Below are 20649 nucleotides of genomic sequence, written 5' to 3'. Positions count from 1 at the left end.
CATTTTTGGACACAATTATTTTTAATGGCATCTCTGTATGGAGAATGGCATTTTTTAAAACTTGTTCTGGAAACTTAATTCGATGCTGAAACTTAAACATTACATATTAAAATTAGCAAATCTTTATTGATAGGTGTAGAGAAATTTAAAGGTATCTACCATGCTTATGTCATCTGGCTAAAGTATTAAAGTAATTCTTCTAGTGAGAAATTGTAGACATTTTATTATCAGTATCTTGGAAAATTTCTAAGACCAAGCTAAGGAGAAATACTAATTTGTGAGGATTCTTTAAAGGGGCAGGCAATTGGTGGGGCCTCTAACAATCTTAACAATATAGTTAGAACTTCCACTCTTTTATGGGGCATATTTTTATTATAATGGTTTCTAATTATAATTGAAACCTGTGGACTCACTCTGTTCTTTCATTCTAAGTAGAAATTATTAATCTTGATGCAGTTGACACAAACATTGCTTTTAAAAGCCCCACATAACATTAAATCCACCTACTTAAAATTTTTAAGTGTACAGTATAGTACTAGCCAGGTGTAGCGGCACTGTGCCTCTCTAATTCCAACTACTCAGGAAGCTGAGGCCCAAAGATTTGAAATTAGAGTTCAGCCTGGGCACCTTAGCAGGATGCTATGTCAGTATTTTAAAAGGGTACTTGTAGCTCAATGATAGAGCACTTGCCTAGCATATGTGAAGTCCTGGGTTCAATTCCCAGTAGTGGGTAGTAGGCCCACGATATTGTTACCTGTAAGCACAATCTTCTGCAGCAGAGCCTCAGTACTACTTCATTTTGTGTAACTGAAACTTTAATATTGAAGCATCCATTTTTTCCCATTTCTCCACTGCCTTCAACCCCTAGAAGCCACCATTCTGCTTTCTGACTTTGTGAATCTGATTTCTTTAGATACCTCCTATAAGCAGAATCGTGGTATTTTTCCGAATGGCTCAAAGATTTATCCATGTTGTAGTGTAGGGCTGTATTTCCCTTTTTATTTATGAATAACATTCCACTATATGTGTATACTACATTTTTTAATCCATTCAGCTATGGATAGACATTTAAACTGTATCCCTGTCCTGGCTCTTGGGGATATGGATACATTGGTTTTTTTTTTTTTTTTTTTTTTTAATGGATTGTTCAGTTTATTTATATGTAGTGCTGAGGATTAAACCCAGGGCCTCACACATGCCAGGCAATTGCACTACCACTGAGCCACAACTCCAGCCTGCACTGATCTTTTGGAGATTTTCTTATGATTCAGGTCCATAGTTGGTATTTTTAAATTGGGTTATTTTTGCCATGCCATGTACATATGGGAAAAATTGCTTTGTTGGTTACGCCTTTGAACTTTTATCATTATAGGCCTGAAAATGCATTGGAGCAGGAACAGATTACTACTGCTTATCCTGTAGAACACAGTCAGTTGGAAACTCATCCAGAAGCAGACTTTGTCAGAGAATCAAGTGAGACAGATGTACAGAAGTTTTTAAGCAGATCTGTGGAAGACATTAGACCTCACCATGCTGATAAAAATAATCAGTCTGCTTGTTTTGAAGGACCTGATCCAAAGACCTTGTCCGCTCCTCCAGAAGAGCGAATTTCAGCTCTAGAAAGTCAGCCTTCCCGGAAAAGAAGTGTTTCCCATGGATCTAATCATGCTCAAAAATCAGAAGAACAAAGAAATGAGCCATCTGGGAGCATTCCTAAAGTAACAAGTAGATGCATTGATTCCAAAGATCTAGCAGAAAGGCTAGAGGAGAAACCAAGAAAAGATGGCTTTCTACGTTCTTCTGAAGGACCAAAACCTGAAAAGGTTTATAAATCCAAATCAGAAACTCGTTGGGGCCCAAGACCAAGCTCCAACAGAAGGGAAGAAGGTAATGACAGACCTGTGAGAAGATCAGGTCCCATTAAAAAACCTGTACTTAGAGATATGAAAGAGGAACGGGAACAAAGGAAAGAGAAAGAAGGAGAAAAGGTCGAAAAGGTCATTGAGAAAGTTGTAAAACCTGAAAAGACGGAAAAGAAAGACCTTCTTCCTCCCCCACCACCATCTCCTGCACCAATTCAGACACAGTCAGTTCCACCACCAGTGCAGCCAGAACCAGAGAAACTTCCTTCCACAGAAACTTCAGCTGTTACTCACAAGCCATCTCAAGATACTGAGAAGCCTGTGGAAACTGTAAGTAGTGTTCAGGTGGAGCCTGCAGTTAAAATTGTAAACCAGCAAACTGTTGCAGCACCAACAGTCAAGGAAGAAAAACAGTCTGAGAAAGTCATCAGCAAAGATGTTGGTATAGAGAGACCTCGACCAGATTCAAGACCAGCAGTTAAAAAAGAGTCAACTTTACCCCCCAGGACATACTGGAAAGAAGCTAGAGATAGAGACTGGTTTCCAGATCAAGGATACAGAGGCCGAGGCAGAGGTGAATATTACTCCAGGGGTCGAAGTTACAGAGGCTCTTATGGGGGGCGTGGCAGGGGTGGAAGAGGTCACACTCGTGATTATCCTCAGTATAGAGACAACAAGCCAAGAACAGAGCACGTGCCTTCAGGCCCTCCAAGACAACGAGAAGAAAGTGAGACAAGAAGTGAGAGTTCTGACTTTGAAGTCGTCCCCAAAAGAAGACGACAGCGGGGTTCAGAGACTGACACAGACAGTGAAGTTCATGAAAGTGCAAGTGACAAGGATAGTTTAAGCAAAGGCAAACTTCCCAAGAGAGAGGAACGGCCTGAAAACAAAAAACCCATAAAGCCCCAGTCTTCTTTCAAGCCTGAAAACCATGTCCGAATAGATAACCGGCCACTGGAAAAGCCTTATGTTAGGGATGATGATAAGTTGAAACCAGGCTTCCTTCCTAAAGGAGAGCCTACGAGACGAGGCAGAGGAGGGACTTTTAGGCGAGGCGGAAGGGATCCTGGAGGCCGTCCATCACGTCCTTCTACCTTACGAAGACCGGCTTATCGGGACAATCAGTGGAACCCAAGGCAGACAGAAGCTCCTAAACCAGAAGATGGAGAGCCACCAAGAAGACATGAGCAGTTCATTCCTATACCAGCAGATAAACGGCCTCCAAAATTTGAACGGAAATTTGACCCAGCCAGAGAGCGGCCCCGGAGGCAGCGTCCTACCCGACCACCAAGGCAAGATAAGCCACCTCGGTTTAGAAGGCTAAGAGAGAGGGAGGCTGCTTCAAAAACAAATGAGGTGCCAGTACCCACAAATGGCACCATTAATAATCTGGCCCAAGAACCAGCCAGTACTGCTGGGGATATTCCTGGGAATAAGACACCAGATTTATCTAACCAGAACTCTTCAGATCAGGCAAATGAAGAGTGGGAAACAGCTTCTGAAAGCAGTGATTTCAATGAGAGGCGGGAGAGGGATGAAAAAAAAAATGCTGACTTGAATGCACAAGCAGTTGTAAAGACTGGTGAGAATACCTTGCCTCCAAAGAGGGAGATAGCAAAAAGAAGCTTCTCCAGTCAGAGGCCTGGCGTGGATCGCCAGAATAGACGTGGCAACAGTGGCCCACCCAAATCAGGAAGGAATTTCTCAGGTCCGAGGAATGAAAGAAGAAGTGGCCCACCATCAAAAAGTGGAAAGAGAGGGTGAGTACTTTGGTATAGATATGACTAAGAGAAGCTGACAGTAGAATACTTGGTTGAATGATGCAATGAGCCATTCTAGAATAGAAGATGAAGACATTGTACTCTCCGTAATGGAGCTTGAGGAACAGGGTAATGCCTCTTCGAAGGCATCACATGAAGTCCTCTCAGGAATGTGTAGCTTTAGAAAATTATACACCCAGGGAAGGACATATGCAGCATCTTCATTTGTTAAGTCTTTTTTTTTTTTTTTGGTGAGGTCATATTACAGGTCTTGAATGTCATAGAAATACATTTTATAGTTTTAACAAATATGTTAAATCATCTTAATGCTGATGAGTAGCCTCCTTTTTTAGTTTGTACTTGTAAAACTGGTGCTGCACAGGTGTCCTGAGACTTAAATTATGTAACTATATACTCTTGTCACCATACACCAGTTTCTCAAGAATCATATTGAAACTTAGGATAATTATATTCCCCTCTGAATTTGCAGAACTATTTGAATTTAGTTGATCCAGTCAGAGAGAGACCCAGAAAACAAATCTCTGCCCAACCACCAAGGCCACCTATAACATAAATGCCGTTGAAATAGTCCTTTAAGTAAATATAATATATTAGTGTTGATTTTAGTGTCAGCATTATAAAGTAGCAATTAAGGTTCAGAATGCCTGGGTTCAAACCAGGGCTCTGTACTTCATAGTGGCTTCCTCACCAGTAAAATGGAGAAAAAGTAATTGTGTTCAATGTGTGATAATTACTGAGATAATATTTATAATGCACTTAACATAACATTGTGTTGTAATCAACCATTATTATGGTGTTTCCCTTTGTTAGACCAAGTTTCTTTTCTTTTTTTTAAAGAGAGAGGAGAGAGAGAGAGAGAGAGAGAGAATTTATTTATTTATTTATTTATTTTAGTTCTCGGCGGACACAACATCTTTGTTGGTATGTGGTGCTGAGGATCGAACCCGGGCCGCACGCATGCCAGGCGAGCGCGCTACCGCTTGAGCCACATCCCCAGCCCCTGTTAGACCAAGTTTCCAGAATTGGAGCATGAGTTGATAAGAATGTATTTGGCAATATTGCATTAATCTGAATTCCTTATTTTCACACTTAACATTTCAGGTTACTATTCTCATCAGGGGAAATGCTTTTGCTTTTCAGATCATTTAGAAAAGATTCCAGGGAAATTATGTAACCAGTTTTGTTTCCTGAGTGCCTGCTTAACTCGTAATGTGAATATTACCTTTTTAAGGCCAAGAGGTCAGAATAAAAAAAAAAAATGCTGAACCAAATAATTCAGCAACTGCAGTATTTCAAGTAATATGATTCAGGGGAAATCTTGATTTGAATTAATAAGACCATTTTCTATTGTTTTATTTTCTCTTGGAAATTAAAAAAAAATCTGTACATTGTTAAGAAAGCCAAACTAATAATACATTTGGCTTGTGAAGTGAACTATTTCCATGTTAAAGATTTTCTTTAATATGTTTACATTGATGTATAAATCTGATTAAAATTTATATGTATATCGTGCATTGTGTAAACATAAGACTACTCCTTAAACTTTCACTTTTATGAGAATCCCACATTGGAAGAGAATCTGTTGTGAATACTTTGATCTAAATAACAGGAATTTTCTGCTGTAAATAATGCTTGCTAAGTAGCTCATTTATACTAGGATAGGCATGAGCACAGTAAAGGGGGGATAATTAGAATTCTAGAATTAATTGCTGGGGGAAAACTTTAGTCTGCTTTGATTGGGAGGCTCAGTTTGGGTGAATTGCCCACTCAAAAGTCATGAAGACTTATTGGATTGGATTTAAATGAGTCTTCTATCCCAGTGCTATTGTATCTTAAACTTGATAAACTGTCAATAAGATTATTTTTCTTTTGTTGGGGATTATGAAGGTATTAATATTTCAGATCATTTTTGTAGGCCATTTGATGATCAGTCAGCAGGCATAGCTGGTGTTGACTCTGTCAGTGGAGGCTCTGCACACCACCAGGAGGGAGCACCTAATGGTACAGGACAAAAGAATTCCAAGGATTCTGCTGGGAAAAAACGAGAGGATGCAAAACCGGGTCCTAAGAAGCCCAAAGAGAAAGTAGATGCTCTGTCACAGTTTGATCTCAACAATTATGCAAGTATGTTCTGGACTTGTTTCATTTTGTGTGTTACATTTAAGTCAATGCTATAAAGAAGTCATCAGAGAAGGAAAGAAACATTTATGGTAGAGATAAAGAGGCTGATTGTGAAATACTGATTTAAAATAAAATAACACCAACTTTTAGCCTAACCTTAAATGCTTGGTACAAATTTTGTTAAAGATAATCCATCATGGTTTTACTGTTGTTCCTAATAAAGGAGACAGTTGGTTAATACACCTCAGCTTGCCAAACAGTTACAAAGTGTTAAGCTTGCTTAGATGTGTGCAAGTTCTATTTCTTTAATAAACAAATAAAAGGGAAAAATGTTAATGAGTAATAACCTTGGCAAAGTTGTTTTCAGACCAGAGAAGTCAGGAATAAGTAATACTACAATGATGGCGTTTCTGTGGGGAAATGCTTTAGTAGAGCTGTGAAGTGGTGAGTGGCCAGTGTGGGGGATGACATAGCAAAAGAATTAGGATGAGGACCTTAATAAGGACTCTTTGAGTAGAATGATTTAAAATGTGAAAATGCACTGTTTGCCATTCATTCAGATGAAACTAAAGCTGAATATAAAAAACTGGGAGATTTACTAGGTTAAAACTAGGTAGTTGTAATGGGAAAGTTAGGTTAGGTACCATTATTCATCTAAGTCGGGGTTATTTATCTGTATAAAATCCCAGTTGGGGCCCAGGTCTTGGACCTTATTTCTAGACCAGTGAGTATTAACATAATACTCCCCAGACCACCAACATCATCTGGAAATTTATGGGAAATGCAGATTCTTGTCTACCTTAAACCTACTAAATCAGAAATCTGAGAGTAGGTGATAGCAGTCGTTTTTTCAGATTATTCCAGTGCATGGTAAAGTTTGAGAATTATGGTTCTAGATTACCATTTTAGAATCTGTATGGAAAAGTAAACTGATCTTCATTTTATGTTTAAGGATTTCTAGTTAGATCATTTAGAGTAATGATTCTCAACATGAATGATTTTGCACCTCAGGGGATATTTGTCAGTCTCTGGAGTTGTGAGGGTTTTTGTTTTGTTTTGTTTGTAGTACTGGGAATTGAATCCAAGGGTGCTTTATCACTGAGCTACATCACTACTCCTCTATGTTGTTGTTTTTTAATTTTGAGAAAGGGGTCTCACAAAATTGCCTTTGAATTTGAAATCCTCCTGCTTTAGCCTCCTGAACTGGTTTAATTCAGATATGTGCCACCACACCCAGCTCTAGAGAAATTTTTAATTTTCCCACCTGGGGTGAAGCACTACTGAAATCTAATGAGTAGAGGCCAGAGATACTGCTAAACATCCTATAATGCACAGGACAGCCATCTTAATAGTGCTTAATTTATTAAAATTATATTTAAATGTTAAGACGTCTTTAGATTGGCACTGATTGAATAGCTTAAAGTGTTGCAAAGAACCAGACAAGAACAACTATTGAAAATATCAGAAAGTATGCGCAAATGTACATAAAGGCCAAAATAACTTTTCAGAAGGTCTAAAGAAGCTTCTACTCAAGAAAGTTAAAATAGTAAGTTATGGCATAGCTGTGAGGAGAGGCTTCTTTCTCACACACACTGTAATTTATAGTCATCTCCCTTACCACTGGGGATATGTTCCAACACCCCCTGGAGATGTCTGAAATTGTAGATAAAATTTAATGTATAAATTAGTAACAGGCTACCAAGTGACTGACTAATGGGCAGATAGCATGGGTGTACTGGACAAAGGAATGATTTATGCCCAGGCAGGATGGCACAAGACTCCATCACACTATTCAGAGCAGCATATTCTTGACTTTTCCATTTAATATTTGTGGACTGTAGGTAACTGAAAACCTAGAGAGTAAAACTGTAGGTTTGTGAGGACAGGACCACTGTATGTGAAAAGTGAGGTGAATTTAGAATCATGAGGCCTCCTCACCTTGCTTGCACTGACATCCTTTAAAACAATTGACAAAAACTTTTCATTGAAATGAGCCCATGCTCTCCCCACCCCCCCCCCTTTTTTTTTTTTGGGTGGTGGTGCTGGGGATTGAATCCAGGGCCATGTGTGTATGAAGTAAGCAGTCTGCCAACTGAGCTATGTCCCCACATGCTCCATTTTTACATTTATAAATTTCTTAAGTAAAAATGTCTTGGATAATTCAAATGAGTTGGGTTCTTTTCTTTCAAAATCAAGTTCTTATCAGAAAAACAGTACAATCATTTTCTAAAGAGTAAAAACCAGTCTCAGTATTCCTTTTTCATTTTCTTTACATAAATGCCAGTTTTGGTCTCTTAAAAGAATTATCTGTGGATTGCCTGTGAACGCGTTCTTGAACATGTAGTTATAACTAAAAATGACATCACCTGAACTAATTTAATTTTATTTGAAATGCCATTTAATAGATTTAGATTTCTTGTACTCTTTAAAAAAATATTTTTAATGGCCTAAATAATGGTTACTTGGACAGTAAGTTGAAAATACATGAGATCATCAACTAGGTGATTTTGATGTTTGTATGTACATTTCTGCTGCCTTATGTTCACATGGAACATTCATGTTAATTTCATTTGTTTTAACAACCACGTATTATAGATAAGGTATCTGTGTGAAATAGGGGCATTAAGAGTCCAAAGACCAGCTATGCCAGTCACCTTACCTTCAACAGATAATAGATCAGCTAGGTGTTCAGAGCTTCCTTCATCCTTTGGAAAAGGAAAATAATAGCAATAACCACCTTTTAAAGAGTGGGAAAATGCAAATGAGGTAAACTGTTATTTTTTTAAAAACTGCACACCTGAGGTCGAGAGGTAGGCGTTGTTAAGTCATAGGATAATCATGATTTTTTTTAAGTTATTAGTGTTTATATGGCTTACAGAGAACAAAAATGCATGTCATTCAAAGAGTACAGTTTGAGGATTTTTATATTTAACCTTTCTTATGAAATCTTTTCAAATTTTACTAATGAAGGGCCATTTACTAGGATGGGGAATAGGTTATCCTGTAAATTAAAAAAGCCAAATCTCTAGCTTTTCTTTTTTCTTTCTCTACTGCCCTGCCCTTTGTTTTCATTACATCTCTTTTCACAACTACAGGTGTTGTTATAATTGATGATCATCCTGAAGTAACAGTAGTTGAAGACCCCCAGTCAAATTTGAATGATGATGGTTTTACTGAAGTGGTGTCCAAAAAACAACAAAAACGTTTACAGGACGAGGAACGTCGGAAGAAGGAAGAACAAGTCATACAGGTTGAAAACTCCCTTCAGTTTCTCACTATTTAAATTATTGTCTAAAGTATGTTAGCAAATCAAAGTTTCTATCTACTGGTAAAGTCAATTCTAAGCGTTGAGTGATTTCATCTTTACAACTTTCAACTCTCTTAACCAGAATTTAGGTAAATTTTACAATATAATCATTGTATACCATCTTTACTTAAATTCAACAGTGTATTTTATATGTTAGCTTTAGTCATGTGATTTCCTTCATGATAGTTTTAAGTGATCATGGAAATCTAATGAACACAAATGCCTTGATCCAACAAACTATAGACTCTTGGCCTAGAAAAATTCCTATTATAACTAAATTAGTTTAATTAAATGCATAGGATGAAACAATTTAAATTATTGAGTTTAATTGAACCAACAGCCCTTGGAGCCAGATATTTTCAGTAGTCATTTATTCTTGTTGATTGAAGGCAAAGTAGTGTGTGTGCCCTCTGTGGCCAGCCACACTCCCAAAATCAATGTTTTTGTGACAAACACACTAGTTGAATGAAGTAGGTAAGTAGCCTTTCATCAGCTCAGGTCAGGTTTTGCTGCCAAATAGGCTTAATTTCAGAACTATGGAAAAAAAAAATTGTGGACCTATGTATCAAAAGTGTATGAAGTTTCGCTTTTTTTCTGTGTATTTTCATGGCTTTTTATAATTTAAAATCTCATTAGTAGCCTTGACATGCTTGCTCTGTGAGTACCTCTTTGGTGTAAAGTAAAAGACTTAAGTTATCAGTAGTTTATTTTGTTAGAAATTGAATGCATGAGCAGGGCACTATGGTGCACACCAATAATCCAAGTGCTGAGGAGGATGATAGAGGGGAGGATCCGATTTCAGCCTCCTCAGCAGCTTAGCAAAACCCTGTCTCAAAAACGGGATTGCAATACAACTCAGTGGTGAAGCACCCCTGGGTTCAATTCCCAGTACCATAAAAAAAAAAAAAAGACAGTATACACACAGTATATATGTGAACTATTACTTTCAGCTGTGTTTTAACAAAACAATTCCCATCATTTTTTTAAAGGTCTGGAACAAAAAGAATGCAAATGATAAAGGAAGAAGTCAAACTTCTAAGCTTCCTCCAAGGTTTGCCAAAAAACAGGCTACAGGGACCCAGCAGACAGCCTCAGCTCCGACCTCGACCTCAGCTCCAGTTCTAATACCACCCACAGTTCCAGTTCCAGCCTCAACTGCAACTCTAGTTCTCGCATCACCCACAGCTCTAGTTCCTGTCTCCACCCCAGCTCCAGTTCTGACTTCAGCTGCAGCTCCAGTTCTGACCCCAGTTTCAGCCCCAGTTCCAGCCTCCACTTCCACTGCAGTCACAGTTGCTGCTTCTTCCACTTCAAACTCAGCCCCCACTTCAGCCCCCATCCTTGCCTCAGTGTCAGCCCCAGCGTCTGTCCCCATTCTGGCCTCTGCTTCAATTCCCATCCTTGCTTCAGCCCTAGCACCAGCTTCAGTTCCAGCTCCAGCCCCAGCTGTCACAGCCCCAACTGTACCAGCTGTCTCCACGCCAACTGCCTCAGTCTCATCCCCAGCAGCCCCAGCCCCAGTCCCACTTGTCCCAGCCTCAGCTGCAACTCCAAGCCCAGCTCCAGCCCCTGCTGCTCCAGCTCAGACTCAGGCACAGACCCACAAACCAGTGCAGAATCCACTACAGACTTCAACACAGCCTTCAAAACAGCCACCACCTTCAATTAGGCTACCTTCAGCTCAGGCACCTAATGGCCCAGATTACATAGCCACAGGAAAATCCATCCAGACTCCACAGTCACATGGCACTCTTACAGCTGAATTATGGGATAACAAGGTGTCCTCCCCAGCTGTACTGAATGACATCTCTAAGAAATGTAAGTCAGCAACAGAGACATGAGGGGTGTGGTATGGCACAGGAATACAGAAGTTGGTTTTTCATTTTATTTATAAAGTTAAGTTTTTCTGATCTCACTCTTCATAGTAGAAAGCAGTAATAGTAGTTCTTAGCTTTTTTTCTTAAAAGTCCTTATTTCTAAAATGAGCATGATTAACAACTATATTGTAACTTATGGACATAGTTTGTGTTGGTTAAAAAAAACGCATTATCATTATGAGAAAGTTTAATGGACTAGAAATTATTAACTTATGCATTTTAATGATGACATTCCCTTGTCTTCTTTTTAGTGGGTCCCATTAGTCCGCCACAGCCACCTGCAGTCAGTGCATGGAATAAGCCCTTAACATCATTTGGATCAGCTACTTCATCAGAGGTAGGTATAGGCTTATTGGCGTTGGTAGAGTTAGTGTGACAGTTTTTTTTTTTTTTTAATTATTATTAAAATATTTAGTATGCCTGAGAATCACCAAGAAACCTATTAAAACAGATTGCTGAGTCCATGTCTATAGTTTCTGGTCCTTTAGGTCTGGGTTGAGACCTGAGTATGTTTCTAATAAATTCCAAAGTGATGTTTAATGCTACCAAACTTCTACATTTATAAACTCCGTCTCATTCCTAGACATATAAGGTTAAGCATTTGTTTTCATTCTAGTCTCAAAAAAAGACTTTGTGTGACAAAACATATAAGTGCAATTACTATTTTCTGGATTTTGTACCGTGTTTCTAGCTTACAAGTTATTGTTTCAGCCATAATTTATCAAGCATGAGCATTATTGGAAAATGACTTTTTTGGGTTTGGGTTTGTTTTGATACCAGGGATTGAACCCAGGTGTTCTTAACCACTGAGCTGCATTCCTTGACCTTTTTATTTTATTTTTTGAAACAGGGTCTTGCTAAATTGCTGAGGCTGAACATGCAATCCTCTTGCCTCAGCTCACAAATCACTGGGATTACAGGCATATACCGGTGTACCCATTGCTGCTGCATTCATTAAATGAACTAATATTCATTTAAGCACTTGCCATTTTGCTGTTCTAACTGTAAACTTTCAAAACTGGGACTAAAGACACTCTCCTTATAGGGTTTTCATTGTAGTGTAAGGGACAATCAAAATAAATGACATAGTTTTTTCCTTTTTTGTGGTGCTCAAGATCAGATACAGTATACTTCATGTATACTTCATGGTGATAAGTGCTAAGGATAAAAGCATATTGGGGAAAGTACCTAAGGAATTTCCAAAGAAATATGCTGACAATATACTTAGATCAAAATATTTGTGTATTTGTTGTGAAATGGGGACTCACCATGTTACAGAGGCTGCCTCAAACTTGCAATTTTCCCACCTCAGCCTCTAGAGTAGTTGCTATAGTTGAACTTTTGTCCCTAATTTCATTTGGGTTTTGTTTCTTTTTCTGTGAATAAACTAAGTTATTGTAACCAAGTCCCGTGTTATCCAGCTCCTTACTTGTCCATTGTCCTCTACTCCTTCCAAAAGTTGCTGTGCCTCAGCCTCACTGTCCTATTTTGTTCTTGACCTGTACACTAGAAGTTGACTTTTTATGGGTCACTTTCTTTGTCTGCCTTTCTAGATGGCTAATTCATTCACCCTATTTTGGTTTCTGAATGTCCCTTACAGCACTTTTTAGGTTTTTCTTTATTTTTACTTTTTAGAATGCCAGTTAACCTGCTTAGCACCGCCCCCCCCCCCAAAAAAAAAAATGTGTTCCAGTATATTAGCTTTCTAGGTGCTTAATTGATCTCTTCTTGGGTGTATGCCACTTTACCAGTCACACAATACTTCAACATTTTTTTAAAATATCTATTTTTTAATTATAAGTGGGCACAATATCTTTTTATTTTTATGTGGTGCTGAGGATTAAACCTAGTGCTCCACACATGCTAGGCGCACATTCCATCTCTGAACCACAACCTCAGCCCTTTGACGTTATTTTTAAGATTTTATTTTCAACCAGGCATGGTGGCGCATGCCTGTAGTCCCAATGGCTCCGGAGGCTGAGGCAGGAGGACCAGAAGTTCAAATCCAGCTTCAGCAAAAGCAAGGCACTAAGCAACTCAGTTGAGACCCTGTCTCTAAAATACAAAATAGGGTCAAGTGCCCCTGAGTTCAATCTCTGGAACAAAAAAATATATATTTTATTTGCAAAGTAGACTTTCCAAGAAGTGAGTGACACTGGTATTACTTTCTTTCTCTCTCATTTGTTCATTCATCTGTTTTAGAGTGTCCGTGTTTTTTACTTTTACATTTGTTTCCAATGATGAGACCATTTGAGGCTTTAATTTGCCCATGATCGTAGCTTTAACATCTTAAACTTAAATGTCTTCCTAGTTTTCATATTATCTGTTGTTTTCTAATGCAAATCATTACGAGCACTTTAAGAAAAGTTCTCCTAAAGTGTAATCGTGGTCAGTTGCAATTAAAGTGTAGATTACTTTAAATCTCCTAGTGTACTTTTTTTTTTTTTTTTTTAGAGAGGGGGGAGAGAGAGAGAGAATTTTCAATATTTATTTTCTAGTTCTCGTAGTTCTCGGCGGACACAACATTCTTGTTGGTATGTGGTGCTGAGGATCGAACCTGGGCCGCACGCATGCCAGGCGAGCGCGCTACGGCTTGAGCCACATCCCCAGCCCTCCTAATGTACTTTTTAAAAATGTGATAATGCATAAATTATTCAGTCAAATCTGAATTCTTGTTTGATTTGATAACAAGTTTTAAATACTCAAAACTAGGGAACAAAGAATGGTCAAGAGAGTGGCGTTGAAATGGGAATTGATACAATTCAGTTTGGTGCTCCAGCTTCAAATGGGAATGAAAATGAAGTTGTTCCTGTACTTTCGGAAAAATCTACGGACAAAATACCTGAACCTAAAGAACAACGGCAGAAACAGCCACGGGCAGGACCCATCAAAGCCCAAAAGGTAAATATAATTCATAATCCTGGCATCGTTTTAAAAAAACACCATTGACATTTATAGAGAGCAACAGCTTTAAAGTTGAATTTAGTTTTTTAGTGAATGTCTTTCATTGTCATATAGTTTTGTCGTAACCATTGACTTTAGCTTCCAGATTTGAGTCCAGTGGAAAACAAAGAACATAAACCTGGTCCCATTGGAAAAGAACGTTCATTAAAAAATAGAAAAGTAAAAGATGCCCAACAGGTGGAGCCAGAAGGACAAGAGAAGCCAAGTCCTGCAACTGTCCGAAGCACAGATCCTGTCACCGTAAAGGAACCCAAAGCAGTCTCAGAAATGTCTGCAGAAATAGGAACAATGATCTCAGTATCGACTGCAGAATATGGCACTAATGCAAAGGTAAGCAGCCTGCAGTGGTTGCCCACTTGGTCCATGTACAAACCCTGTCTAAAACCAAGAACAGGGGCACAGTACTCTTGTTTTCTTTTGTAGTGCTGGGTATTGAACTTTTTTTTTTTTTTTTTTTTTTGCTGAGGTTTATGATTCTATACTTTTTTTCTACAGAGGAGACTTTATTTCATGGTATATATTTGATGTTAAGGAAATCTTTTAGAGTAAATTATATTGCTTTTTGTGCAAATTAACTCTTAATTCTGAACTGTTTGAGTAATTTAGAATGAAAAATCTACACAGCATTGGAATACCTTTCCTTGGGTTTGTAAGCTTTTCAAAAATAGTTCTGCTAATAGAGTTATCCTGGAATCTTATCTTACCTACTGGCGAGATTCTAAAGTTAGAAAATTGGCAAACTTGTGGAGTACCCTAGTGTAGTCAGTTTTCTTTCACAGTTGAAGCAACAACTATAGACAGCAATGTACATTGTATTAGGTATTATAGTAATCTAGAGATTGATTTTTAAGGTATGCCAGAGAGTATGTATAGGTTATATGCAAATACTATTACATTCTGTGTGAGAGAATCTTAAAATACACAGATTTTGGTATCTGCAGTGAGTCAACAAGGACTCATACTGCTGAATTCATATAAGTAAAAACTCCACCAGTGATCCAGGTCTACCATATTAAGAGCAGAGATTTGTGACATTAAACAAGGAATGTATCCTAAAATTTATTGTGAGAACTAATACTTTCATATTCACTTATCTGGCCTTTTATTTTGAAGAGAATATACAAACTAGTAGTTAATAGTAAGCTGTAAATTGAGTGTGGTAAACACATAAAACTTTCTTTTCATTGCCTACAGAAATAAATATTTGGTACTGTTGACCACCTCCTAAAACTGTGTAGTGCATTTTTAGATATGTACAGGAGTTCATCAACAGTTGAAGAAATCTTTTATGGGTCCATGTTGTATTATCTTGCAGTTAACTCAGTGAATTAAGATTTTAGTGAGTTGAGTCTTAAGATCTGTTCTCCCTTCCTGCTTCTTCTGAAACAACTTTAAAACTGTTAGGCTATCATTAGGAAGTAACTCTTTAATTAGTTTACAACATGACTTTTTCTATTACTCCTCCACAGGAGTCTGTAACAGACTATACTACACCTTCTTCCTCTCTGCCTAACACTGTGGCTACTAACAATGCAAAGATGGAGGATACTTTGGTTAATAATGTAAGTAATCAATGTAAGATGTGGCAAGTTTTAACACTCATCAGGGAGTTGATAGTAAATTTGTTTTTTTAGGCACACTGTAGTATAACTAGGAAAAATGTGCAAAGGCTTTTTGATTTGAAAGTCATCAGCTTTCCATTTAAATCCAAGGCTTGTAGTGCTTAGGATTGATTTCATAAGTACTAATCCTATTAACCTGATTTTAGTAAGAATTTTTGTTCTCATCTCTTATAGCATTATTCTGCAACATTGGCCTTTTATTTGGTTGGTGATTTTGTTCATAAATGGAGCCTTTTTACCATTCATTGAAACTTTATTTAAGATCAAAGACTAGAACTAAGGTGTTTTCAATGAATTAAATATTTCTTTTTTAATTTAAAAAACTGTATCTGCACATTAGTCTACCTTGCCAACATTCCTTTTGTCAAGGTTGAAGAATAAAGTATAAGCAGATATTTCAGGAAATTCTTTGAATGTTCTAATATTAAATGATGTTAGGTTATATTGTGAATCAAGCTCTGGTTTCCCAGAACAGTGATGTTAGAATTCAAGATGGAGTTAGAGCCAGGTGCACTGGTGGACACCCATAATCATTTTGAATGTAAAATTCTTGATTTTTGTCTTCTGATATTTTCCCCCCTTGTCTGTTTTTCTCTGTAGCATCAAGTTTATGGAATTTTAGAGAAATGAGCTACAATAGGGATTACTTAACCCCAGTGATTTGTAAGATTAAGGCAGAAACTCACAAGTGAGGCCAGCCTCAGCAATTTAGTGAGGCCCTAATAAGCAAATTAGTGAAACCTTGTCTCAAAAAGGATTGGGAATTTGGCTCAGTGGTTAAGCCCCTCTGGGTTTAATTTCTAATACTTAGTCTGTTATTTAGCTCAGTTCACTGATAGATGAAAAATTGTAAGCTTAATAAAAATGTTAGATGACTTTCTGTGGTCACATGATATAATTTAGAAGAACTTTTTTTTAAAGCTGTTTTTTTTTTTTTTTTTTGGTCCTTGTTTCAGAGAGCAGGTGTGGTTAACATATGGTCATTTGCTTTCCTTTTAAATGTAGCCCCTCTGTACATCAAAGGCTATTTGACTAAAATTGTGATTGTTCTTTTCAGAAATGTCTCTTACAGAAAATATATAAAGGTTCCTCACAAGGGCTTTGACTATCATTTTGAATATAAAAATCTTCATTTTTGTCTTCTGGTATTTCTTGTCTTTCTCTCTAACATTAGGTTTATGGAATTTTACAAAAATGACCTACATTAGGGATCACTTAATCCAAATTTATAGTCTGTTTGAAGGACTTCTGTGTAGCTAAGGAGGACCAATATGAGGAGTGAACAAAATTTCTTAAAGTGAAAACAGCTCTCTGGAAGCTGATAGTATAAATTGTCCAATTTGCCACTGTTAAAAAATTTTACTTCATACATCAAATCTTCCCTCCTTATCTTTCTGAGAGTGTTTTAGATATTTGTGTTTACTTGCTATTTAATGAAGAACTTAGTAAAGAGAAAATTAATTCCTATCAGTTTAATCCTCATGTCACTGTTTAGATTATCAAATATTGACTGACTACAGTCTCAGTAGAGTTTATTTATACTTTATTGGAGTGTCTTTTCTCAGTTTTAAAAATAGGGTATTTCTAAAGTTTTAGTTTTCAAGAAAGTAAATGATGGTTTGGACAGTCCTCTGAAGATATAATTTTAAAAATATAAATGATAAGAAACAAGGTCTCCTGGAAGTGAATATCTACATTTTACTGATAGCACTGTATGTTTGAAAACAGATCATTTTGGGTCATGGAGCTTGATAAAGGATCATTACTTCGAGATGGTTTCCCTGTTCTGCTTATTTGTGCTACATATGATAGTGATTTTGATCTTAATGTATTGTTGAAAACAAATGTCTGACATTTTTAGGGCCTTTAAAAAAATTTTTTTTCTTTCCAGTAGTCTGGGATTCCATTTTATACATAGAACTTTCTTTTTTAAAAAAAAATAAGAATATAGTTTAGCAAGTTGTGGTGGCACATACCTGTAATCCCAGCAGCTCAGGGGGCTGAGGCAGGATTGCAAGTTCAGAGGCAGGCCCTAAGCAACTCAGACCCTCTAAATGAAGTGTTTAAAAAGGGATGGAAATGTGCCTCGGTGGTTAAGCATCTCTGGATTCAATCCCCGGTTCCCTCCCCCCCCCAAAAAAAAAAAAAAAAGAAGAAGAAGAAGATAGCTTAGCCTTATTTCTTTTGATGAGGCTTAATACCATTTTTTTACTATCTGCACTGATTATTTCTTGTTAGTATGACCCAATATTACAATCACTCAGTTTTTTACATATGTTGTTAGTTGTATGTGGGTCACAATACCTTTATTTATTTATTTTTATATGGTGCTGAAGATTAAACTCGGTACCTCCACATGCTAAGCAAACAATCTTCCACTGAACTACAACCCCAGTGCCTACAATCACTGAATATTTCAGTGTTCTACGGATGAAGTGTCTTCATTAAATAATTCATGCTATGATGGATCTCCATTAGTCCACGTTACAGTGATTATCTTAAAAACCCCTAACCATCTCAGCCAGTTTTAGCTAAACTACTAAATGAACCATTAAAAGTAAACATGCAATAGTGTATAACATAATAAAGTTCCTAAGATCCAGAGACTTAAGGGAAAGGAGAGATTTGGGTAGCTTTTTTCTAACATCATTTTCCATAATCATTTTATTATTATAGCAAAACTGGTATATTGGATTAATGGTAATATTCCATACTTTGCCCAGATATTACTTGAATTTAGTTATTAGAAAGTTCACTCTTGCAGAAAAGAAGTTAATTTCTTATATTTTCATTGTCATGTTAAATAATTCTGGTTGAAATCTGTGGTTCCCCCGTATGATAAAAATTGTTTTTCTTAAAGCTTTGCTACATAATATGGACCTTGAGGCAGCAATATTAGCATTACCTGGGAGTAACCCTGAGCAGTTAAATCAGATTATTATTTTTAACAGCCTGGGTTACTTCTGTGCACCCTAAAAAATGTGAGAAGTGCTGCCTTTAAGCATAAATTTTATGTTTGGGGCACGCTTTTTTTCTCATGATCTGTGCATAAAAAGATTGTGGGTTTTTTTCCCCTTTTTGAGAATTACCTAATTGCATGATCACTAATAACTATAAACAGTATAATTCTAAGTAATCAAAGATCCCTGTTGGCTCTAATGAAAAATAAATACCACATTTGGAGGGCATTAGTCCTATCGTAAAGGGGGCTTTTATAGCAGACTTAGATTGTGATGTGTTGCCTGCCTTTTCAGGTGCCCCTGCCCAACACTCTTCCCCTCCCTAAGAGGGAGACGATACAACAGAGCTCCAGCCTCACTTCAGTTCCTCCCACTACTTTCAGCCTCACCTTCAAGGTATGTACAACATCCATCTCTAAGGGTCCTTCATTATTGCATGCAAGGGGGCGTAAGTTAACAATGTTCTTTTGGGTATCTTTACTAGTTTTATCTCCTCCAAGGTGAGGAAACGGAGATGTGAAATTATTCCTTAAAACTTTATTAGCTTTTTAACCCCAATTAGCAGTGATTTGATATTTTAAGTAAGGCTTGTTACAGTTGTGATTTTGTATTTTGTGTGTGAAATAAATGAATGCAATTTAGTGATAAAAATGTTTTATAGAAAAGAAGTTAATTAACATGCATGTTCCTTGATAAACAGCATCAGGGAATTTTGATTTAAGTGGACAAAACAGATTTAGCACTTTGTAATGTCAAAAAACTTAGCCTTATTTTGATCTTATTTATAATTTTGAGCTATATTCCTTTTTTCTCAGCTGAGTTATTTGAGAATACTTTTTCTGTTGTGCATTGTAGATTCATTAGTCATGCTAAAAAAAAAGCATGGAATTATATGATTTTTTTTTTTCTTTTCAGTGCATTTATCTCACTGTTGCTCTTTGTTCGTAATCTGGGCAACTCCAATAATTCACCTCTGTCAAAGCATATCTTCCTAATGTTGCACTGGTTGACAGTGAATCTCTTTGATGGTGTTTTATCATGTGGCCTGTATTCATTTCTGGACTGTCAGCTTGAGACCCCAGCCACCTGATCACTTGTCTCCCTTACTCTCTTAACTTCTTTATAAGAGGATTAATAAATATGTTTGAAGCTGTAAAATTTTAGAAAACAACAACCCTTGCTTTGTGCCATCCTGTTTGTACCCAGTTCTTACTATTTACTGCCAGTTTCTATTTAGCCTTTGCTGTTTCTTTTCACTTAAATGACTGTCTCAATCTGTGTTCTTTACTTTGTCAAATAATTTATGATTTTTATCATTATGCTATTCAAGATCATAATCTAACTTAAATTAAAAAAATAGTTCTTTATTTTTTTAAGCCAGTAGTTAATTCTTTAGGGTGATGTTCAACTTGCCTTTCACTCACATTTTTACCATTCCAAGAAGAAATTATATGCATGTAGTTTAAATTAAATTGCATAAGGCATGAAGCTTTCTCTGGTTTTGTTGTTTCTGAAAATCTCTCTGAGCGATAGATGAAATAAAGAAAAATTCTATATAGATGTTGCTGAGAGTGTGTATCGTTAAATAATTGTACTTTTAGTTTCCTTGAAGTTCCAAAAATAGAAATTTCGAGTTTTCTTCCTGCTTAATAAATGAAATTAAGCCTACTATTTGTGGCCTATATATTATGCAGTTTATTTGCTAAAATTTAATTCTGTTTCCTCAGCAAAACTGGTGTGTGATTGTACTCTCAAATTGCTTTTTTGTTAATCCTCCACACCATTTAAAATACATTTTTGTATATATTTAATTTTAAACTTAAGTACATTTGAAAACAACAAAGTGACTATGAGAAAAAGACTCTCCCCACCCATATAAGCATCCTTCATTCTGAATGTACAATGATAATTAGTTATTAAGGTAAGGTAGAGTACTGCATGTTTTAAAAGGGATGCAGGTGGGGACCTGGTGGGGTTTAGTTATGTTTCCACAGTGAACTTGTTGATTCTTTCTTGTTCTTAAAATACATTAAAATTTTAGAAGTTGGAACTTCAAGGACTCACAAACTTCTCAACAAGGGTATTAAAAATGTTAAATGTATCTGTTCTACTTATTAAAGTAGCCTCAAGATAATGTATACAGAATCCTTATAGT

The 20649-nt window shown here is 36.9% G+C and overlaps 1 protein-coding gene across 10 annotated transcripts in view; it reads left to right on the top strand.

The window, feature by feature from the left end:
* Positions 1-20649, top strand: part of Prrc2c (proline rich coiled-coil 2C) — a 79569-nt gene that overhangs the window by 43561 nt on the left and 15359 nt on the right. For 9 of the 10 annotated variants that reach the window (XM_026381548.2, XM_026381547.2, XM_077802854.1 and 6 more), the window contains exons 16-24: positions 1373-3622; positions 5559-5767; positions 8860-9014; positions 10061-10889; positions 11200-11285; positions 13661-13849; positions 13991-14242; positions 15382-15474; positions 18789-18890. In XM_026381548.2, the coding sequence (XP_026237333.2) occupies positions 1373-3622; positions 5559-5767; positions 8860-9014; positions 10061-10889; positions 11200-11285; positions 13661-13849; positions 13991-14242; positions 15382-15474; positions 18789-18890 (4165 nt within the window). The remainder of the gene's footprint in view (positions 1-1372; positions 3623-5558; positions 5768-8859; positions 9015-10060; positions 10890-11199; positions 11286-13660; positions 13850-13990; positions 14243-15381; positions 15475-18788; positions 18891-20649) is intronic. The other variant, XM_026381549.2, reaches the window with a different exon arrangement.

Source organism: Urocitellus parryii, chromosome 9 (genome assembly GCF_045843805.1).
Source record: "Urocitellus parryii isolate mUroPar1 chromosome 9, mUroPar1.hap1, whole genome shotgun sequence".
Classification (NCBI taxonomy): domain Eukaryota; kingdom Metazoa; phylum Chordata; class Mammalia; order Rodentia; family Sciuridae; genus Urocitellus; species Urocitellus parryii.
This window is presented reverse-complemented; position numbering and strand designations above follow the sequence as displayed.